Source organism: Colius striatus, chromosome 2, assembly GCF_028858725.1.
Source record: "Colius striatus isolate bColStr4 chromosome 2, bColStr4.1.hap1, whole genome shotgun sequence".
NCBI lineage: Eukaryota > Metazoa > Chordata > Aves > Coliiformes > Coliidae > Colius > Colius striatus.
This window is the reverse complement of record NC_084760.1, coordinates 90,199,340-90,221,890: the sequence shown is the minus strand read 5'-3', so window position 1 is coordinate 90,221,890 and position 22,551 is coordinate 90,199,340. Positions and strand designations below refer to the sequence as shown.

General features: G+C 33.3%; 1 protein-coding gene across 1 annotated transcript in view; it reads right to left on the bottom strand.

The window, feature by feature from the left end:
• Positions 1-22,551, bottom strand: part of SPATA17 (spermatogenesis associated 17) — an 83,346-nt gene that overhangs the window by 56,388 nt on the left and 4,407 nt on the right. The window contains exons 2-5 of the mRNA XM_061990733.1: positions 22,034-22,123; positions 20,019-20,100; positions 14,224-14,274; positions 8,733-8,836 (exon numbers count right to left, since the gene is read on the bottom strand). Of these exons, the coding sequence (XP_061846717.1) occupies positions 8,733-8,836; positions 14,224-14,274; positions 20,019-20,100; positions 22,034-22,123 (327 nt within the window). The remainder of the gene's footprint in view (positions 1-8,732; positions 8,837-14,223; positions 14,275-20,018; positions 20,101-22,033; positions 22,124-22,551) is intronic.

The window sequence follows — 22,551 nt, the reverse complement described above, 5'->3', positions numbered from 1 at the left end:
ACAGGAATGCATCCAGGCAGGTTTTGAAAACCTCTAGAGAAGGAGACTCCACACCTTCCCTGGGCAGCCTGTGCCAGGGCTCCCTCACCCTCACAGGAAAGAAGTTTTTTCCTTCAGTTTAAGTGGAACTTAAAAAGTGTTTATAGGAGAATGTATACTGCTGTGGATTTCATGCAATTCTACATACTTCATGGAATATTATAGGATATACCAGTATAAAGGTAAGAACCGTAATTTCCCACCATAAAAAAAAATCTGAAATGTTAAAGATCAATAAGCCCTCATCCTCAGTTGAAAATCAGATCATTTAAAAAATGTAATGCATAGATACCACACATAATAACAAAAAACAACTATGATATTTTTTAAACATCATAGATCTTTTTAAAGATCTTCACCACTATAGTCGTTATTTCTCCCAGAAAAATGGGAAATGAAAAAAGTAGCGTAGCCTCAAAAGCCTTCCATCAGGTAAGGCAATGCCAAAGAACACATTACTTCCTTAATATATCTACCATCTCTGAGCATTTTTTTTAATTGTGAGGTATATAGCCTATTTAATTATGAGTTATGAAGTATGAGAGTAGCTAATGGCTGCTCAAACACAGTATGAAGTTTCTTATGAAAAAACCTTGTGGTGTTAAATCAAATGGACTGTTGTGCGTTAATTGAAAAAAAAGCTGACAAGTTTCTTTTTATCTTTTTTTTTTCCTTTGGAGAATTCAAAAAATAAGCTACATTCCAGGATGTTCTGGAAAAGTTGTATATGAAAATGAAGTATTCACTGAAGTATCTGCAGATACACTCACATACAAGCTGGAATATCTGGAAAGCATAGAGCAAGCTTAGTTACATAATTGTTTGGATACAGCTTGCTTTTAGAAATAAAAGAAATACATGATTTTTTAAATGTTGCACATAATTTTGTATATTTAGATTTTGTGCTTCCTTGTTAAACTGAAAATTGCACACCAAAAAGAACCATCACCTTGTTTTAAAGAAAAAAGAACTGCTTTAAGTGAGTTGAGTAAATGGCATATAAAATTTGTCATACTTCTAATGACCTAAATAGCTGAAATGACAAGTTCTCCAAAAGGCATGTGAAAAATATTTATATAGTTTTTCATGAGTCTTTTTCTTCAGGTGGCAGAGCTCTTCCCTGATAACCTAGTATAGCCTGTATATAGATGGCCTGTCATGTTTCTACAATTAGATAAAGCCAGAACTGCTATAATTTAATCAGTTACAACCTGAAAATTATATTTTGAAAATCAAGTTTATTAATATGTAATCTTTAGGTAATCATATTTATCCTCCTAATTTACACAATATTTATGATACTCTACATGTCCTTGAAATAGGGAACAGGGACACTACACTATGAAAAAGTGGCCTAGCTGCTGGAGTTCATAAATTTTGTTCAGCTTTGGATGAGTTCAAAGAATTGCCATGTAAGAAAAGCCTTACAGAGGGAATTTATCTGATTATGGCAGTAATAATTACCCAGCTGTTTATTGCAGATAGAGAAATAATTCATGTAGGCAATAGGCCGTGGTGGCAATGACACTCCGCATTTAGTAAATATGCAAACTGTTCACTTCTAATTAACCAAGCTAGAGGATGCCCTTATTAAATGTATAAACTAAAAGTGCCTTCCTGACAAGTGATGAATTGTTACATTGCACAAACTCTTGCCACAGAATTACTGGAGTGAACTTGGGGCTTAACTTCATTAAGAGATCTTGTGGGATAGTTAAATGAGGATGGACAGCATAACAAGATCTACCTGACAGTCAATGATATGTTAGTGCTTAATGAAACTGTACCTCTTCCCCTTTTCTACTTATTTTGCATTGAAGAGCCTTCTTCAGACAAAATATAAGACTGTGAAATTTGTCTATATAAGAGAATAAAAAATGCTAAGATTAGACAGTTTATATCTACAGAAAATATTTTATGAGCTATCAAGACATTATAATGCCTTCAAAGATCATCGATACAACGCTACTGTTATTCTACAATACTATGTTCTCACACTTGTTTTATTCTGCCTTCACCAAAAGTAGTCAGTTGCACCATATACTGTTTCGTCCAACAAGTGAATGAAAGGATCTCAAATTTCTTTCTACACACTCAATTTAAAACACTTCATTGAATACAAGTGAAACAAAGGTTAATGTTTAATCTGTTAGTCCTAATGGTGTGCTTAGTGCTATACAAAAATACATGAGAAAATACAGCTTTCATATTTTTAAAGGCTACAATCTAAACACTTACTTATGTTACTTATGATATTCATGATTTTCTGTAAAACAACCTATATTACAGAGAACTACTTAAAAACATGCTAAGACTGCTTTCACTCCTAGCTTGAGAGAGACATGAATAGAATAAGGCACATGAGGTATGTCTACTTGAATTTGCATTCGAAATTCAGCTGAATCTTACGGGTTCCTACCTTAGCCTCACTGCATTCAGAGAGTCCTTTCCTATGGACACAAAACAGGGTACTGTGTGCTCAATAGCTTTACCCAGTAATTTCCATTTCATGATCAAAGTAAAAAGACAAAAAGTCAGTTTAAAATGTCTTGGTTACAAGTGTATAAGCATAAATGCTATATAAAAGTATATATGAAAATGAAACTCTGTTAATACGTGTAAAGTAGAGAAAGAGAACTTAAAAATGGACTGACTTGTCAAAGAGGGTTTTTATGCTCAGAAACTGAAGAAATCTGGATTTGGGGACAATACATTTAAGAAAGAATAACTATCACAAAATATACGACTGTAGAGAATATTTTAAACAGGTGTAAGTCTCTTCGAAATATATCATTCTAAAGTTTTTTCTGTTCTGATTCCCACTTAAGAACATCTGAATATTGTTCAATGGAAACTAGGTCAAATCACAGAGAAGAATGAAATAGTGCATTTTTATATCTTCCTCTTCCTAACAACAGGTTTGTAGCTACAGAAGTAGTGTGGGATGCTCAGTGGATTAGGGTTCTAAGTTTCCTACAAGATCCATCAGTTATACCTCAGTTCCTCTGGAAATAGCATTTATGTCTCAAACAATGTTGATATTAATATTTAAAATTAATATTTAAATAAAAGAAAGCATATTTGGCATTTTTCTCTATTTCTATGGCTCTCAAATAAAGTCAACAGGTTACGTTTACATTCACAAAATTCTAATTGCAGGTAAATAAGTTTAAAAGTATAATGTATTTCCTCTACATATCATCGAAGACAAGGAAAAGATGATTAGTTGAAGATAAATTAGTTAATTAGAAATGAAGTGAAAGATAACATTACAAAAATTAGTTTTTTATTGTTGCAAGAATTCCAAGGAGCTGTCTGAAAGGCTTTGGCACTAATTGAAAATAGACTACAGAATCAATTGCTTCTGCAGTCAATGAGGAGGAACATTTTAATTGAATTATAAGACAATACATACATTCTTCAAAATGCTTTGACATTTGAGAAAATGGCCAGCACCTAGACTTATCTTTATCAGAAAAGAACAGATAGAGGAAGGCTGAGTAAGTTCTTATATTACTATGACAACAGATGATTTACTTCAAGACCACTTCATGGAAAATAGCAATGCCTTAAAAGTTTTAAGAAGGAAACTACTTGTCATGCTAAAAGTAAACAGATCTCAGTAATGCTTTTGTAATCAAGAATAAGCTAGATGCTCTTACTTTTTTCAGTACTACATGCTCAGGCGTGTTTGCAGAAAAGCTAAACATTGCATTAGATCACCAGCAACATGTAATAATACTGTATTTCACTGTTCATTAAGATTACAAAAAAATTAGACTGCATGAAGGATTTGTAAATATACATACTGCCAAGGAAGTGATTTTTATCACTTTGCATTATAGATTTCCCTGACATTTCCTGAAGAGCAAAAAGCTTTAATGACGACTGTGATACTAAATCTGCTGAAAGAACAGCTACTAAACTTGGATGAAAGTTACACTCTTCAGGGCCATTCTCAAGGTCTTTTTAATACTAAAGCAAAAAAACAATGTAAAGAAGAAATTGGTATCAATCCTCTAAGAGTAGGAAATTCACAATTTATAATCATAACAATGTTCATGTATACTATGATGCCTGCTACTGCTAGTCTCAGGTCTTACTCTGTTAACTTTAAGTCAGTATTTATTCAATAGCTAAAAATGCTAAACTACTTGCCTTAATTACACAAGAACGTCGATGCCAGTACTTTGCTACTGCTTTGTTAGTTCTCTCATACTGATATCTTACTGAGTTCTGTGCCCAGCGAAAAATTTAAATGGTGCCATTCATCAGTAAATGGAGCACCACATCCCAATATCTTATCTCTAGTTGCACACCTGACATATAGCAAAGTTGCTTTAGTGTAGTTTAAAGGCCAGTGTGCAGATAACCTTAGACAACAAACTGGAAATTAATCACATAGTTGGATAACTGACATCATCCATAAATTCTTCTGCTATAATGGCACCACCATATTAATTTATGTGAAGTGACGTCCATTTGCTTATCATGGATTCAAAACTGTTTCACATAAAACAAAATTCAAATGCATCACATGGAGTTATAGTTTATGCTAATTGCTTTTGGCATTTTCCTCTTGTAACCATTTAACCAGCTCTTAAAGACGTTAAATGCAACTTTATGAATGTTTCAAAACCAGATATTTTCCCTTGAAATTAAAAGCAATAATTTCACTAGAGAAGTAATAAAATTTATTTTAATGCGTGCATTTATATATACAACTACCCAACTAATTCATGTTCAGAGAGAATACAGTATGTGTTGGCATTTATTTAAATATAAATGGATGCTACAGATAAAGATTTACTACTAAAAATCCAACAGTAAAATTTTGGAAAATGAATATTTAAGAACACATTTGCTACTTGGTGGTTTCTTACTTCCTAAATCTTGTACAAAAAACAAAATTCAGGACTAATTCACCATTTCACAATTACAGAGGCTAAACTGTACAAGTGTCAATAAAAATCTGATTATGTCCTTATGTAGACAGAGTTCAGGGTTCAAATTTCTTCTTTTGTCATTTGTCAAGGGATTCTTTGAATGACTTCTCAGCTTAACTGCTAGAAATTCTACTGGGGACACCAGCAGTCATCACACCAATTGGTTCAGCAGCAAGTAGTGATGGGAATGCTGGACAAAAACCCATAAACTCTTCAGCCAGTCTGAGAGATAAAGCCAATAGTTATCTTCAATTTATACAAAAACAGTGTCTTAAGTTAGGATAAGCAGTCTGTTAAGTGAGTGGAAACTCACACGTAATATGACTATTATTATTTAATTATATTTTAGGTCAATTTCTGTTACATCAATTTCTGTTAAACTTAATTACATCCCTCTGTGGCTTTCAACTGGGACAGCTTCTATTAAGTTTACCTTCTCATGGGGTTTTCACAGTAAAGACAAATGATAAAGATCTGGCTACTAAATGAGGACAGCTATTAAATAAGGATGAATTCTATTAAAATGAATGGTAAAGATGTGGCTACTAGGTGAGAAAACTCCTTAGCAAGGGAAGTGACTTGTATTTAAAAAAAATAGACTGAAAGAGGAGATAGAAGGAAACAAACTTTGTTCAGTAACTCTTACAAGACACTCTAATAAGAAACTAACAGAATGCCCAAAGTTTCATGGCAATTTTGTCTGTAGTTTCTCTTAGGAACAAGTGAGTAGTACTTTGATACAGGCTCCTCCTTAATGAAAGTGGAGAAAATTAAGCACAACCTCTGGTTCTGGAGACCAAGAGGTAAAATGTATCTCGGAACGGCTTGCAATGTGATTTCAGGTAGCTGTTGATAAATAAAAGTTCTGTCAGCATTATTCTAGAAGACTGAGAACCACGCATTGTAGTTCAGTTTAGAATTACATCATAACTCCAGAAACAATACAGTTTAAAGAAACTTGTGAAATGATAAGCTCTGTAGTGTACTTTGTTGGATTTTTGTTGGTTTGGGGCAGGGGGTGGTTTATACAACTCTGTTTAATTGTGGTTCTATTGTTATTTGTGGAAGAACTTGGTTCATTACTAGCACTGACACTGCACAAGGGCGTATACCTTGATGAATACAGCTCTACCACAAATAAGAAAATATGCATTCACATATCATGTTGTGGTGGTGTGAATGTGAAACACTCATAGACACTCCAATCTCACTGCACAAATATATTAGTGGCTCTGTCCATCAACATGTACGTTTCCACAATGCTGATTCTGGAATAAAACCCAGTTGTTTAACAAATGTACTCCTTCAATTTCAGACAGTTCTTGGTGTTTTATACAATGAACAATTGCAATAATGTTATATACACAAAAACATTTTTGAACAATGAAGTTATACTCTTCCCTATTTGATGTGATGGCTGATAAAAATATGCAGGGAATCTCTCCTCCACTTTGTTCAGTATTCCTCATACAAAACATAGTGGGCCACCTTGGGGCCAAAGTAGTTGGCAGCAATTTAGCCCAATGACAGGAAAAATCTGTTTGGCTGAGGGCCTACACCTGATCTTCACTAAACATCTGTTAGATTTCAAAAGAAGAATGTTGAAGATAACATACATATTAGCTTTCAAAGGTATTCCACTAAAAAGATAACTGCAGTAATTCTTGATTGTACTTGAGAACTGATACATTTTTAAAATTTAAATTAAGAAATCCATTTGACTATATTTTCTCAAATTCATTTTTAATTTTTAATCCAAAACATGTATCTTTAAACCTGAAAGACATTTACTTCTGTGAAATAGAGAATAAAACCCCTAAAATCAGCAGAATATCAATATATCAGTTGCCATGTAAAAACTCACACATACCAACGATAACACATTTTTATGTACCTGAAGTAATATTGCTCACCTTACCTGTTAAACACCACTAAAGTATTCCTTGATTAAAATACCTACCCAGTGCATAGGCTTTATTTTTTTTAATGCTCTGGGACAAATACTGGGGAATTTGATGAAAATTTCAAAGTGAGAAAAGAAAGATAAATATTTTTTGCCAAAGTTAGATGTATCTAGCAGAGATCTGTTGTGGGTGTGGGAGAATAAAATATAAAGCTCCAATCAATCTGTGTTCAATACAGCAGGAATACCAATTGTTATCTTGTTTTGTTCACATACATTAAAGGTCATAACTGACAAGTTATGAAAGTTGTTCCAGGTTTAGGAAGGGAATAGAGAAGAGTGATAGAACTATTATGAACAGAGAGGCATGTTGTGTCTCTGCAGTTCATCCAGTTAAATTCATTTTAAAACCAAAAAGTGACGGCTTCATTTACTTTCCAAGATTTGGGCTAGTCTTCCTAGGATTCTACCTTTTCAAAAAGGGTATGTGTTTCCAGGATTCTAGAACAAGGTGGTACAGTTGAAGAGATGATAGATTTTTTTAAGTCTGATTTTGCTAGGTTATGATCTACTTTTCTATATAAAATACATTTAAATGAAGAATAATGAGACATTAGATGCAGGCAGCTATCAGTATGCTTCATTATATGTAAAACTTTAATACACAAATTATAATGCTATGACAAGGAGGATATGGCATCAGTTCTACTTGTGGAAAAATAATGTAAATTAATAAGCAGAATCCAAATAAGTTGGCCAAATCTTTTTTCATATATAACTTGCATATGCTGTTTTCTGTAACAGCCTTCTGGTTGAATTGTCTTTGCCATGTGATAGAGATGAGATTTCCAGAATTTTTTTTTTTGCTAGATTCTCTTATATTTCTATGCTTCAGAAAGCCAAGATTTGTCTTGGGCTTTCTGAACAGCAAGAGTTGTATGAATGCTGTCCAACACCTTTTATTTACAACAAGAAAATAATGACCATGGTCATCCAGTATTTTGTCTGTTTCTTTCCACTGTTATCTGAAGAAATAGTCATGGATCAGGACATCAAATGTTCTACAGGGAAAGAATTGCATATATTTGAGAAAGCCTTCAACTTAAGTACAGGGAAAGACAATGGATTGATAGGACAAGAGAAAAATAATATGAACATTTGGCAAAAACAGTTCTAGCCAGAAATCTAATAGGCAAATAAATCTTCCGTAACTATGAAATAAATCTGCTTCACTATATTCACACCAGTATCTGCACTTTCATTCATTGCCAGTAACTGATTTTCAAAACCAATTCTGAATTATCACTGGAACAGGCTGCCCAGGGAGGGTGTGGAGTCTCCTTCCTTGTAAGTCTTCAAGACCTGCCTGGACACATTCCTATGTGACCTGATCTAGGTGGACCTGCTTCTGCAGGGGGATTGGACTAGATGATCTCTAAAGGTCCCTTCCAACCCCTACTATTCTACGATTCTATGATTATTTTTTCTTTTAGCTTACCTATACTGGGAAAAAAATAATATAGTTAACAAACTGTACCTAGGACATGATAATCTACTAGTTCTGATCATAGGTGAAGGGCCAACTTTGGTTTTATAAATGTGTAAACCCAGCATGTCTAATTAATTCAAAGAAATTATTCTGAATTCATAACAATGTAAATGGGAACAGAATATGGTGCAACACATATAGGCTTAGGATAAAAAGAATGAAGGCCGATATGGACATATATCTGATACTTGGGGGGAATCCACACTCAAATAAATAGTTTAATTAGAGTCATAAACTTTTTACAAATAAAAGAAGAGGAAATTAATGCTTTAACACATGGAGTTTTTATCCTTACCTGACAAACTCATTATTCACAGAAATGGCTTCCAAGTAATTCTTCAGTGCATAATAATTATGGATATATCTCCGAACATAATAGCCTCGCCATCTTTTCTGAATCTAAAGGAAATAAATATTTACTTAGTGTATTTCTAATCAAAAGTTTGTATGCATATCAAATATCTGTTGTACTTCACAAGTAATATGATTTCCTTAAAAGTGATATCAAATAGAAGCACCAACATGTTTCAATGCCGAAAATTAAGGTAGGATGCAATATATTGTAGTTAAATGGTGATATGAATTAAGATGCCAACATTAAAAAGATAATATCAAGCTTTAAAATACTGTTTATGTTGGAGCGTGACAATGAAAAGAAGTGTCTGCTACTGCCAATGGCATTGCTTTATGTAAGAATATTAAACAAACAGACAACAGAAGTGGTGCCTTTTCTCAGGCACAACATGCATTCCCTACTGAATCACCACCTCACTAATATCTACTACACTCTCTCCTTTATGCTCTGGATGCAATCTAAACTCAATAGCAGCCTTCCCAGTAACTCAATGAATCAAGCTTTCTGAAAAGATCATTTACAAATTGCAGTTCTTTCCTTTCCAATTTAAGGCAATGAATGTTTATTCATTGCACAATAATTACAACTTTCTCACAAAATCTATTCCTCCTGCATAACAGATACAGCTTAAACTGGAAAAGGAAACTTTTTTATATGTAGCTATTCCTAAAGCTGTACAAAGAATAAAAATTCAGTAACATCATGCACCAGAAAGGATTTGTTTTGGTACATTTTAAAAAGCACCAATTAAAAAGGAGGGGAAAAGGGAAAAAAAACCACTTAAGCCTATTTCAAACAAAGAATTTAAAGCTTCTCTGACTGTTAAAAATTCTAATAATTGTATTTCTGAAATGATTACAGATTTATCAGCTAAGCTGTTTCATGAGAAGATAAAGTAAGTATTAATTAGGTAAATATTATCAGTACCACCATTTGGTTAACTGTATTTATTCCTATGCCACAATATGTACACAAGGTGTAACTTGCTCTATTCAGTCAGAAGCTGCTCTCACTCCTCATTTTCGTTCACTTAAGAGGTCAGTGTATTCTAGATCAATACATCTGAAAAATAGATTCACGATCTTTTCCTCTGTTCTCAGTGTCTAGTTCCTCTTTCTTCACATTCTTCCATCCTTAAAGTTATTTATCTTCCTGCAAAACATTTACTTACTTCCCCCTCTGTCTTTTTTATCCTCAATATATTTACAAATTAATTTTATTACCTTCATTCCTGCTCCAACTTCCATCTCTTTGAACATTACAGATTTGAAATCTTTAGAGGAATAACAGCTGAAAGACAGAAGGAACTCCAAGCTACACCCCTTCACTAAGTGTATTGAAGAGAAGACAGTTACAATTTGCCAAGAGCTTTTCTTCTGGATCTGTGGCTACTAAACTTTTCAAGAACTTAAAACCTTCAGTGTAGCTGTAGGGAATGTTTTGGTTTTGTTGGGTTTTTTTTCCTTAACACCTACTCTTCTCTTTCCAGAACCAAGGGATGACTTGGTAAGTGGAGTACAATCCATGTATTTGTGGTAATGTCTTTTTGCTTATCCTATCTTCTCTTCCAAAGAAGCATGTAAAAAAAAAAAGGAAAAAAAAAAAAGGATGGCATATTTTGTTATGTTGAATTTAGGAAGAGAGTAAAAAAAAAAAAGCTGTCATTGCCCACATTACTAATCAACCCTTTCACTTAGTGACTTCAGAGTCTATGTCATCAAGTTTTAAGAGTGTTCAATAACTGGCAAAATTGTCTCTACTCCTTCCAGTTCCCTTGTAGTCCATTTCTGTACCATTGTGATAACTGACAAAAGTTATTGCAATTTTTCCATCTCCTGATATTTACTGAGCTAAAAGCAGTAACACAGTGGAGTCTCTATAAGAAGACTATGGCAGGGTTCCATATTTCCATACTTTTATCTTTGGCACAATTTTGCAACTACAAATGCCAAAACACTATCCTTTAGAATAAAAACTATCATTCGGTTTCAACTGATGGCACCTCGTGGTATAGTTGTAAGAGAATAAGTATCATGAGAAAGCTTTCAATAAGTCTTTGAGTGATAGGTCATTGATAAAATAAAATGATGCACTAAAGCTATTGTGAATAAGAGGATATGAATTTTTAGTGTTAGTACACTAGTCTCAAACTAGACTCTAATTTTAAAAGTTGATGTTGTTTATTTAAAAGTTGATTTTACCTATGTGGTGTTATTTGTTTGTTTGATTTCTTTTAATAGAAAGAGTTTGGACCTCTAGACTTTGTTATTATATGAATAAAAGTTACATGAGCAGCTGAAGATGAGAATAAGAAAGGTTAAGCACTAGGTATGCTTCGTTGCACTAGATGACAGTAAGTTTCATACTGTTTGCAACTCCACTTTCTCATACACAAGCTTATTGGGTTAAAAAGGGATAAAGAGAAAAGAATGAGCATGCCTACAGAGGTCTGGGATTAAGCAAAATCCTTTGCATGTGAATAAGTACCTTAGCTTTGTTTTTCTGTTTGGCTTCAAAATTTCTCAACAAGAGCAACTTGGCACCCATATAGCTGTATGCTCATTAATGCAGGATTATAGTCCCTTTGAAACTCTTTCTGACAGTCTTCACCTCACAGTTATACATACAGAACTGGATATTTCTGAGTTAAAAGATCAAAACTCAAACAGGAAGACAAAAGATTCAAATTGTATAAAACTATAATTATCTCCAGTGGGCTCAGTGTACCAATTAAATGCCACATTTTACCTTATTTACATCACTTTCTGTTCAGAATGACTTCACGAATTTAAACTGAATGATTTTATGCTAGATTTCTGTTTCCCTAATATTGTAAATTAAAGATCACAAAACTGAAGACTAATCTTTTTGGAAGAGAACATTTTACATAAAGCTTCTGATGATATTCATATTTCCAATGCGAAAGCTCTAAATGTTTGCTTTTCTAAGGAAGTATAACGTGTTATGACTATATTTCATTTTAATTCCAAGGTGAATGTTTAAAAATTCTTGAAAAAAAAAAAAAAAAAGACAAGTGTGTATGCCCTTCAAAGTAATTAGCAAGTTTCAACAGTGATTGGTACAAAACAATTATTGTCATTGATCAGCACTGAACAGATAATTTTAAACAAAGTCATTGTGTGCTCAGCAGATTACAGCTTGTTAACGGGCAAGTTCTAAATGACCTCTTAAGCTAGTCAAATCAATGATGCATATTCCTCATTAAGTAACATCAAAATGTAAGTGGTCTTATAAATAATGTTTATTTTAAGCACTAAAACAAATGGCAAAACCTTGATATATCAAAAGCCATCTGCTCATGGAAATATTTTTTTTTTTCCATAGGAACTTTTGTTGCTGAAAAATTATAGCAACCTTAAATCTTTTAAGGGAACGAATCATATTCTGATCCAGTACTAAAACTGAAATTGATTAAAACAAGTTCTTGGATTTATTTTAAAAAGGTGAAACTGGTAGTTCTGGTCACAATTAAATGCAATCCAAGGAGACAGAGATGTAGATTGACTTTGAAACTATGAGCATGTGCACACCTTCAATGATATTTCAATTTCCAAAATCAAAAGTGCCTTTCTAATCAGGAACTACAAACTGATATCTTAATAATACTATGAGGTAAAAACTAACTGGTTAGAATGTTGTTATATTTTCAGAACACTGAAAAGTATTATTTATGAATCAAGCTCACATTGTACGAATATGAGTCACTGTTGGCTTAGGAAAACTAAAGTCTAGCTATATGTCTTCTGTGCAGAAACCCAGCAGGCCTTTATTGTCTTGGATCTTGGTTAATTTTTAAAAAAAACAGATGGCAGCGAGACAAAAAAAACCCCTCAGTGTTTCAGAATGGTAGCATTTAAAACTTACTCTGCAGATGGATTAAGTCAGAGGAGAATCAGATTCTGACACTTGCAACTAAATAAAGACCTGTTCTATTGTTTTCTACTGATTTAAATTTCCATTAAAGAAAAGGACATGACTTAAAAAATGGTACTTTGAAGATTTATATCACCTAATGATTCAACATTATATTTCCATTACAAATGAATGGGAACACATTCAATTTCTTCTAAAAATGAAAGACCAAATGCAAAACTCCATTTGACTAGAATGCATAATTACCTCTGAAATTTGGTCTTCAAATGTCTTCTAAAAGTACACAGACAACTTTTAAGAGCTGGCTTGCATCTTAGGTTTTCTCACTGATTTTAGATGCATGAGTATGCAGCACCTATCCACTATGGAATACTTTCAAATCAGCTAAGGAATAAACTAAAACACACATACACACAAAAAAGTGCAGTTCTGAGAAATTGTATTGCTGTTAAACATCTTCAGTTCTCTAACATGCACCAAATGCAAGGTTCTATTTTGTGCCTTTGAGAGAATCAATTCTAAATTACAGTCCTAATGGGAAAACATCTCTTGAGTCTGACTTATTCTGGAACCAGTAAGGCCACAAAGTTAAAATCCATTCTGGGAATCTTCCTACTTTACAGGAATTTCCCCATCACATTCCTACATTTTGTAGAATTCAAGAGGTAATATGTCTTGCCTAAAAAGATATAGGCTTCTAGAGCAAAGCAGGTTTATTTCACAAAATAAAAGAATTAAGTAAGATAAAAAGATGGGACTTCTACTTCCAACCCTCTTGCTACATATGCACAGGCATCTTCCCCTAGACCAGGTTGATAAAAGCCCCATCCAACCCGGCCTTGTAAAAAGTCGTTCTTCAAAAAGTCCTCTCCAAAAGTTCCTCAGCCCAAGCATTATCTCATGTTCCTCCCATGGAGTTTTTTTACATATTTAAGTGCAGTTCCAAATTTAGCAGGGGAAAAAATAATTTCTAATTATAGGTATTTTTAAGTTTTCCCCATAACAAATTTCTTTTGCTGCATATTTATCAAAGCTCAAGGACTGTTTATACTCTTCTTTATCCAGCAAAATTTGCTCATAATATCATCAATGAGATCAATGCAGTTTCACCTCTATGTTTAGGCAATTAAATTGTCCTATGCTCTTTGAATAAACTCTTTCAAGATTGAATGTATCAAATGTCATGTACTAGCAAAAGCACAGCTACATCAACAAACAAAACAATAGTTTTTCATAACTGTAAATACATCTACATTTGTAACAATGCTCACAGAATGTTTGGAGTTTTTATCAGTATCATATACGACAAGGTACAATGAACATTTAAATGGGGCAGACACATGCCTTAAATTCAGCTAGTTTTCAAATACAGCCCAGACTACTGAGTGTAACTTTAATTTTTAACTATGTACTATTTCCCGCTGTTGCCATCAGCATATCAATCAAGTGTATATTATTCTGGTTTGCTCATTTTATTAAAAGCAAATTCGGAGCACAATTGACTTTTCATTTGTTTAACAAGTGAAGAAATATTTACCCTGACAGCCATTTCATTGTAGAAATTCATCTTCATAATAAAATATGCTGTCTGTGAATCAAGGAAAAAAAAAGATGGCATATATTTCAGTTACACAAAGACAGTGCTCCTATTTTTACATATAAAAGATAAGAATCTTTATACATAATACATAATAAGAGTTCTAGGCTTAGAGAGAATAAAATCAAACTTTGTATTGAAGAGATAGGCTTCCTAATACATAATGCAGGCTTAACCAGAAAAATCTATGGTAGTCAAACTAGGAGCTAATGGAGATATATGATCATAAAATGCTCTCCGCTGAGTTTGATAATCAATGGTGCTCTACTGAGAGTAGAATAACAAAGCAGAAATATTCACAAGTGCTGGTGACACATAGTATTGTATGATTTATTCACTGGGGTTCTTTTAGCCAAAACTCACAGAAACATAAAAGGAATTCATATTTCAAGACGTCTGATTTAATGAAAAATTCAAAGAAATGCTGTCTTCAGTTGAAATCGTTCAAGGATACGGATGCAGTGATGGAGCAAAATTGTGCCTTCCAACCATCTGTACTAAATGTTATGTACTTAGCTGCCTCCCGAGTAATCCTTGGGAATTTTGTTTCATTTAATATTCATTTTAACATCATAAAATCATAAATACAATGATACCATGTTATAGTGAATCCCCTGATATGGAAAACATTTCCTGAAGTCCTGGGTTTCCTTCCAGTAAAGTAGAATTCCTCTCATAGTGAACAAACCCCCTATTATACTAAGCAATCACTTGGCAGCATAGGTTATTTTAATGGATACATCACTTTAAACTAAGCTTTCACATCTGTTCCGCCCTCTAATTACAAATGCAAAATGAACATAATTCACAATTGTATCATAAAAAGTAAAATATAAGTACTTTGAATGCAAGAGTATGTCCTTTATTTAGCACAACATGCAGCTTTTATGTGTTTCTCATGTTTTAGACACAAATCAAAGGCAAAAGTGCTTTCCCCTGATATAGTGATTTTCTCCCCCATGGCAAACAGGAATTCACTATAAAAGGGTTTCACTGTAATTAGTGTTATTTGAATTGCCTAGTCTGATCCAAAGCAAATTGTCTGTGGAGAGCAGCAGGACTGGATTATTTATCAACAGTCTGGGCAATTAAGAAACAGTTGGCTGCAATATGTTATTTACAAATGAACACAATGATGCTACTTCATTTTAAATTCTCTTTCTTCATTACATTAAGCAAGGCATAATTCCTGCAGTTTAATTAAGGTGCATTTTAAATGCTTACTTTAATATCATACCAATCTACTATTAATGGAAACAGTAGAAAAGATATTTCTTATATGAAAGAAAAATGCAGGACTGCTAAATTTCAAAAAAGTTTTATATACATGTACATGTAGACACACTTGTATACAATACATATATTTGAGGTAACCTCTGCTTCAAAGGTATGAAATAGAATAAATGGTGGACTCTTCCCTTTTATCTCTACAAATATTTTGTGAGTGATACTAATTGAAGATAGCTAACATTGGAATGAAATAATGGTTGCCAGGTCTAAATATATTTCTAAATTGTTCGATTAAATTGATACAATTTTGCTCTGCAGCTCATCTTTTCTTTCTTTGCACCACCAGATAAAGTACATTTTTAACAGAGATTCCCAAGCTCAAAACCAATCATCAGATCTCTGTCCATTGATGATCAAACTAAAAAAAATCTCACAAATTTTTGTTTCTTTTTCTCATAATTGGAGGCTCTGAGTGCTTAGGTCTGAATCCATCCCATTTCACCGAAGAATTAAATTGGAGACCTAACATCATTATGCTCTTTATATCATCAATACTGCAAGACAGTAGGACCACTTTCCCTCTGAGCTTAGCAACATATTGAATTATATCTCTGACTACTATTTGCAGAGAAAGTCAACAGCAACTAGGGTCTTAACTTGAATATCTCATTTATATGTGAGAAATTCAGGCCTTACCCTAATGTTGCTTAACAAGGTCACTCACAATGAAAAGGAAATTGCATATACCCACTCTTACTTAACTTTGTTCTAAATCACAAGTCAGTCAAATGTTGAATTGCTCATATAACTGTCTTAGAACCTTATCCTTGTGTCAAAAGCCGAAATCTATGTCGCCACTGAAGTTCTATCACAAATGGATTTGTCCTGTTTTCTAATCCAGATTAGAATAACGTGTACTAGTTCTGCTATTAGAAATAACAGAGCAAAGAGGCATTTGCCTAATTCCTACTGGACTGGCACTATTTAAAACTGGTTACTGAGTTGAAGTTGAATTACTTAGGGTGGTATCAAAGTACATCACATAAAATATTCACTTCCAAAGTGAGCTGAAAATATGGCCATCATGCATACTGACTTAATGTAACAATGAAATGCTACAACTCCCTTTGCTTTAAGAAGTGATTTCTTGACTTTGGGAAATAATGTTAAAAGAAACAGTGATGTACAGTTTTATTCCTGTCCTCATGTTTATCTGGATCAAAAAAAAACATACTTTCCTGCAGGTCATGAAAAGCTTTCAGAATCCAATACAACCAATGTAACTAAGTTACTAAGAAAACTATCAGAGTACAGATTTTAATTTTAGTTTAAGATTAATATCAGGAAATAAAGCTTTATACCAAAGCACCTATGTTTTGAATAGAGAAAGGCATATAACTTTAGTCATATGAACACCATCAATAGTGGGTTTTTTTCCTAACTATGTATTTTAACACTCAACAGAAGAGGCACTAGAGGAGTAACAAATGAAATAGTAGTAGTGATGCACATATGGACAGCCAATCTGATGAGCTTCAGCCTTTGTTATTTTCCGCATCAGTACCACTCACATTTCACAATTTTGAATATAATCATTAACATGATTTATTATCATGTAATCATGGGTATTTTGTGCATATGCTTTGCCTTGTTTGCTGGCAGCAGATACCAATCCAATCATTACCAGCAGACAAATTTTAAAGTGACGAATTTTTTTTGTATTTAAGGAACTATCATGTCAAATGTATTCTTGCATTTCATAATCAGGAGTCATTACTACAGCAAGAGTTCAATGCAAACATTAACTAAATTTTAACTTAAAAATTGTGCTAAGCTGCTGAGAAAACTTTTGTTTATTTTAAAAATATTCCAAGTTCAACCATTGATTGAGTAAAGATAGTGTAACGATGACTATAGGGAATTAACTTGAACTTTATATTTAAGTCTACCTCAAAACAGACAATCCTGAATGCAGTGGTCTAATGGGAGAAAAAGGTGCCTTTTTGTCTGTTACTTTTGAGACTTTCTGGTTAGCTTCCAATCAAGCTGTCCTATTTAGTACTCTCCAATCAGAGACAGTAAGCATAAAATGAAGTATTTGAGGGAAAAAGGTTGTTTTCTATGCTGATTGTTGTACATTTTGTAAGCTTGCTGATGAGATTCTGCTTCTTAAAGCCCAGACTAATATTGGATAAGTACCAGAATCCAGAAACTAGATGAACTCATGGTCTGATTTAGAATGTGTATATTAAGTGTGAGTTTACAGGATTTTTTGTCTTACATTTCTCCATAGACTTCAGATTTGGCAAGGGCTTGTCACTTATGCCTATTTAAAGAACTATATATGAATCAGGCTTTTTTGTCTAAAGTCTTTTTTAAAAAAAATATTTTCAGAAATATATTCCAAGAATGGAAAGCTGAGGGAGTTTTATGATGCTACCTATCTCAGCTTGGTTATTACAGGAAAGCTGTGCTAAGTTGAGAGACTACCTTTAAAAGTAACAATGTTTTCTGAGAAGCAAGAAGAAAAAAGTTGTAATGAAAAGATGATGTAAAAGACTTTCAGTTTCATAGATGCAGAGAACAATTGAAGTTGTCAGGGACCTCTGGGGCTCTAAACCACTGCTCAAAGCAGGGTCAATATGAGTAAATTGTGCAGGGCATCATTCAGTTGGATTTCGAGTACCTCCAAGGATGAAGATTCCAAAAAGCAGAGCTTGCACTCTTTGGGAAACCTATTCCAGTATTTGACCACTTTCCAAGTTTAAAAAAAAAAAAAAAAAATCTTATCCTTGTGGGGAATTTCCTGTATTTCAATTTGTGGCCACTGCCTCTTATCATCCATGCCAAAGGCTGATTCTCTGGGAAGAATTATCTTGCCATCTCACAGGGCATCACTCACAACAGTGCAACAGACAGTAGGCACAATGATGATGTGTTCATTTTGCATCTTATCTGGATACCAATGTTTTTACAAACTTTATATATAAACATAAGTCTCTAAAATGACATTATTCTCCATAAAATAGGAAAAGGATTAGTATCAACAAAGAAAATAGCATTTAAACGTGGGATGGCCAAAGACAGATCTTTACGTTTGGGGGAAATGAAAATTATCTTAGATGGCCATCATCAGATCTTTGCCCTGCTTAAGCCCTCTTAAAAACCTAATGATCAGATGCCCAAACTAACATAGTTCTTATTATCATCTTGAAAAACATAGAAACACATAAATCACCCTGATTCTGTAGTGAAATTCAACACACTTTAATGTTTTAACTGTGAAAAAATGTAGAATGGAATGAGACAAGACAACTTCATTTAAGACATTGCCTGAAGTATATCTAAGCCATCCATGATAAGCATTTGTCTAACCTCCTCTAAAAAACCTACAGTAGTAGGAGTTCCATGATGTGTTTTAGCAGTATGTATCAATGTTTCACATTAAATCGATTTCTTCCTTGCTTCTTTTTTCCCCAGTGTCTGCATGGAACTTTTCATTAACAATTTTAAACATACATTAACGTATCATGTCTCTCTTCTACAGAAGCTTTTCCAGATTAAACAAACCTTCTCTAAACTCAGAGACAATATTCAACTAAGTCCCTTTTGGTTTCTTAAAGCAGAACTCAATCCAATCATGCAGGTATATGCCGTGTATTCAAAAATCAGTGTTTTAGAAGACGGACTGAAAATTGCAGAATGGAAGTATGACTGATGATTTGTTAAGCCACATAAATTGGAAAAGATAAAATCTTTGATTAGATTACTGATAGTCTTGGGGGAAAAATAGACAAGCCTTTAGCCTTATAAGTCATATTATTTGTTTTAACTGAAACACATCAATTTAACAAAATTCATCAAGACTAAATGACTAACAAGTTTAAAACTATTGTAAAATATTAACATAAATTGATAAGTTAGAAAAGTAAAGTACATATTCAAATTTAATTTTTTTATGATAGTTCATTCTTAATCTCCTAAACCTGTTAACAGAGATTTTAGCTTATGTTTTAGCATACACTTTTGCTATCTTTAGGTCTATCAAGGGAATTAGATTGACTGTGATCTCCTGTGTGCCTTAAGGCAAAATCTCAAATACTTCAAGGTTCATTAAGTAAGAAATTTCAACCACTAAAACATAGAAGAGTAATGTGTAGACACATTGGCTTATTTTACTTTCAGAATTAAAAGTTCTGCTAGGAAAAAAAAATCTTGAAAAGCTTCAATTCTGCAATTAGTATCATGCAGGTAAGCTTCTGCATGAGCAGATCTCATTGCTAGGGACTAATATTCCAGAGCTGCAAACATTTTTATACACTGACTTAACTTGACCATTATGAGTAGGCATACTGAAATTAATGGTGCTTTTCACCACAGTAAAGTTAAGCACATGTCTGTGTGTATAAAGGGCCAAGTTTCAGCTTTTTAATCTCAAAATGAGTGATTTAATTACTTCATATGTATTCTATAATAAAACATTTTTCTTAAAAGTGGTTCTCTACCTCCACCATTTTTCTGAAGTATCGTCTGCTTCGATAACCTCTCCACCACTTCTGTATAAAAATCACCATTTTGTTCAAATATCTAAAATGAAATATATTAACAAAATAATGATTATTTTGAGACTTCATGTATAGTGTCCAAACAGATGGACAGTGCAAACATACTTTCTACATGTGCACACACATACACACTTATAAACCAATATACAAATATATTTATACATATTTTGCTTTTTAAAACAACTTGGTTACTGCAAAATTACCTATACTCTGTTTCAGCTATCATAAATAGTTTTAACCAGCACATATGCCTAATTCAGAATTTTTTCAGTTACATCCAACGTTTTTACAATCTTTAAATGTTGACAAAACCCACAGCTACCTGGAATTTTTAGACTATTTTTTTGCTTTTATTAAATTACATCTAGATTTATTGTAAATGCATCTTTACTCTGTCCTTATTACACACACTTTATTATGCTGCTAAAATGTCCGTAATTGAAGGTTTACATCAATTTTGCGGAATATAATGCAATCATCACTTTGGGACTGCCTAGAAGAAGTTATATAGTCTAACCGTGGACATCAAATTTAGACACTTTGCAGTGCAGCTAGAGTCACTCAGTGACGGCAGCCTTTTCCAGCAAGTAGTTCAAAGGACCTAAATGAGAGGGTCATTCAGAACACTGACAACAAGCTGTAGGAGCTTAGGAGTTTGTGTTCCCAAGTCAGACACCACATTCACAGTTGCAGGGAAAATCCTCTTCTACACGTAGTTGATTCAGTTCTTCTTACATGCTCATTATAATTACTTTGCTCTTCTCACATTGGTTATTTATAATTACTTTGCTCTTCTCACATTGGTTATTACTAGATACAAGTGTGTGTGTGTGTGTGTAAGAACATATTCCTACAGAACAGAGTGGCAAAGACACTGTTTTCAACCTTTTCTGTTGTTACTCATGGGCTGGAAACAGAGGGGTAATAATCTATCCTCTGTTGTTGTAAGGGCTTTTGACACTGACAATATACCTGATATTCCTTGGAGGGCTGAAACATCACGTTTATTTGCCTGCTGAACATTTTCATGTGATGGCTGCATCCTATGACAACACACTTGAACCAGCAATGGAAAAGTTTACCAATGCTTTTTTTAACAAGTGCACATGATGGCCGTAGTGTATCTTTTCATGAGGGAAATATCGGTCATTAAGTGATTAATGTTATTTAACCCAATTATTTTTTTAGGTTTGACAACAGTATATCTGGGTGATACATAATGACTCGCAACAGGTAAGAGGTCAAACGAGGAGATGTAAAAATCCTTATCCCTTACAGCTTTAGTTTTTATGAAGATACAGACATTAAAGGGCATGAGTTTGACTAATAGGGCTTAAGGTCATAAAAAATGGTGGAGAGGCTCCTTTGTAGAAGGGACTAACTGTAGGGTTTCCAAAAATTTTATATCAATGTTAATACAGCACTTTACAGAACAAAGTAATCGTACATGATCTTTATCTTATAAATTAAGAAAATCAGGCCAAGAAAGATTATTTTTAAATGAGCTGGCCAAATAGAGGAGATCTTGAGTTTCTACAGTAAAACTCCAGTTACCATACACTCACTAGGTAAATTTTTCTGTTATGTCAACAGCAACAGAGATAAGGAAAGTGTCTGCAAAAAGGGTATCTGAGGGACATCTGGTTTTTTGCAGTAGTACCAAGATTTCCTAAATAATACTGTGTATCTACTCTGAAGATTAATTATTTCCATGGTACTTGTTAGCATTGCATCACTTCAACTGTTTGCAGTTGTGAAAATCAAAAGTTATTATTTCTTATAGTGGCACAACATATATCTAATTCTATTCAAAAGTAGAATAACAATGGGAATTTTTTTCCCCCCAAATGCTCCCATTTTATTAAAATCAAGTAATATCATGAGAAATTTTGGGGAAAAAAAGATCAGATTGAAATACAGATAAATAATGTAATAAAATAAGCTTATTACATTACCTTAGATAGGCTCGAACTGCACAACCTCGAAACCAGCTCTGGATTTTGACAACAGCTTTGTACTCTATTTTTCTCTTTTCATCTACAGATCTGAAAATACAAAATGTAGTAATACTTTAGTACATAATAATTTAATACCAAAGCAGAAAAATGCTTCTAAACTTGTCTTAATATTGCAGTTTGTGATCTTTTTCACCAGGTTTGTCACTTTGTAATTCTACATAGTTAAATAATAGTGCTAAACAAATTAATCTACATTAGTTGCATGTTAAGATAACAAAGATGATGTGTATCACAACTTGTTGATGATGTTTATTGCCTGAACAGTGACAGCATCAATAATGGTGAAGGATAGACTCTTTGACTGTAGAATTTTTTTCCAACAAATACAAGCTCATCTTACAGGGTCAAAGGAGAGGATTTAGACCTTTCAGATACTGTCTGAGGAAGGAATTGAAAAAGGAGGAACACAAAAAAGAGGAGATGACTGAAGTGAAATACAAATGTATGTTAAAACT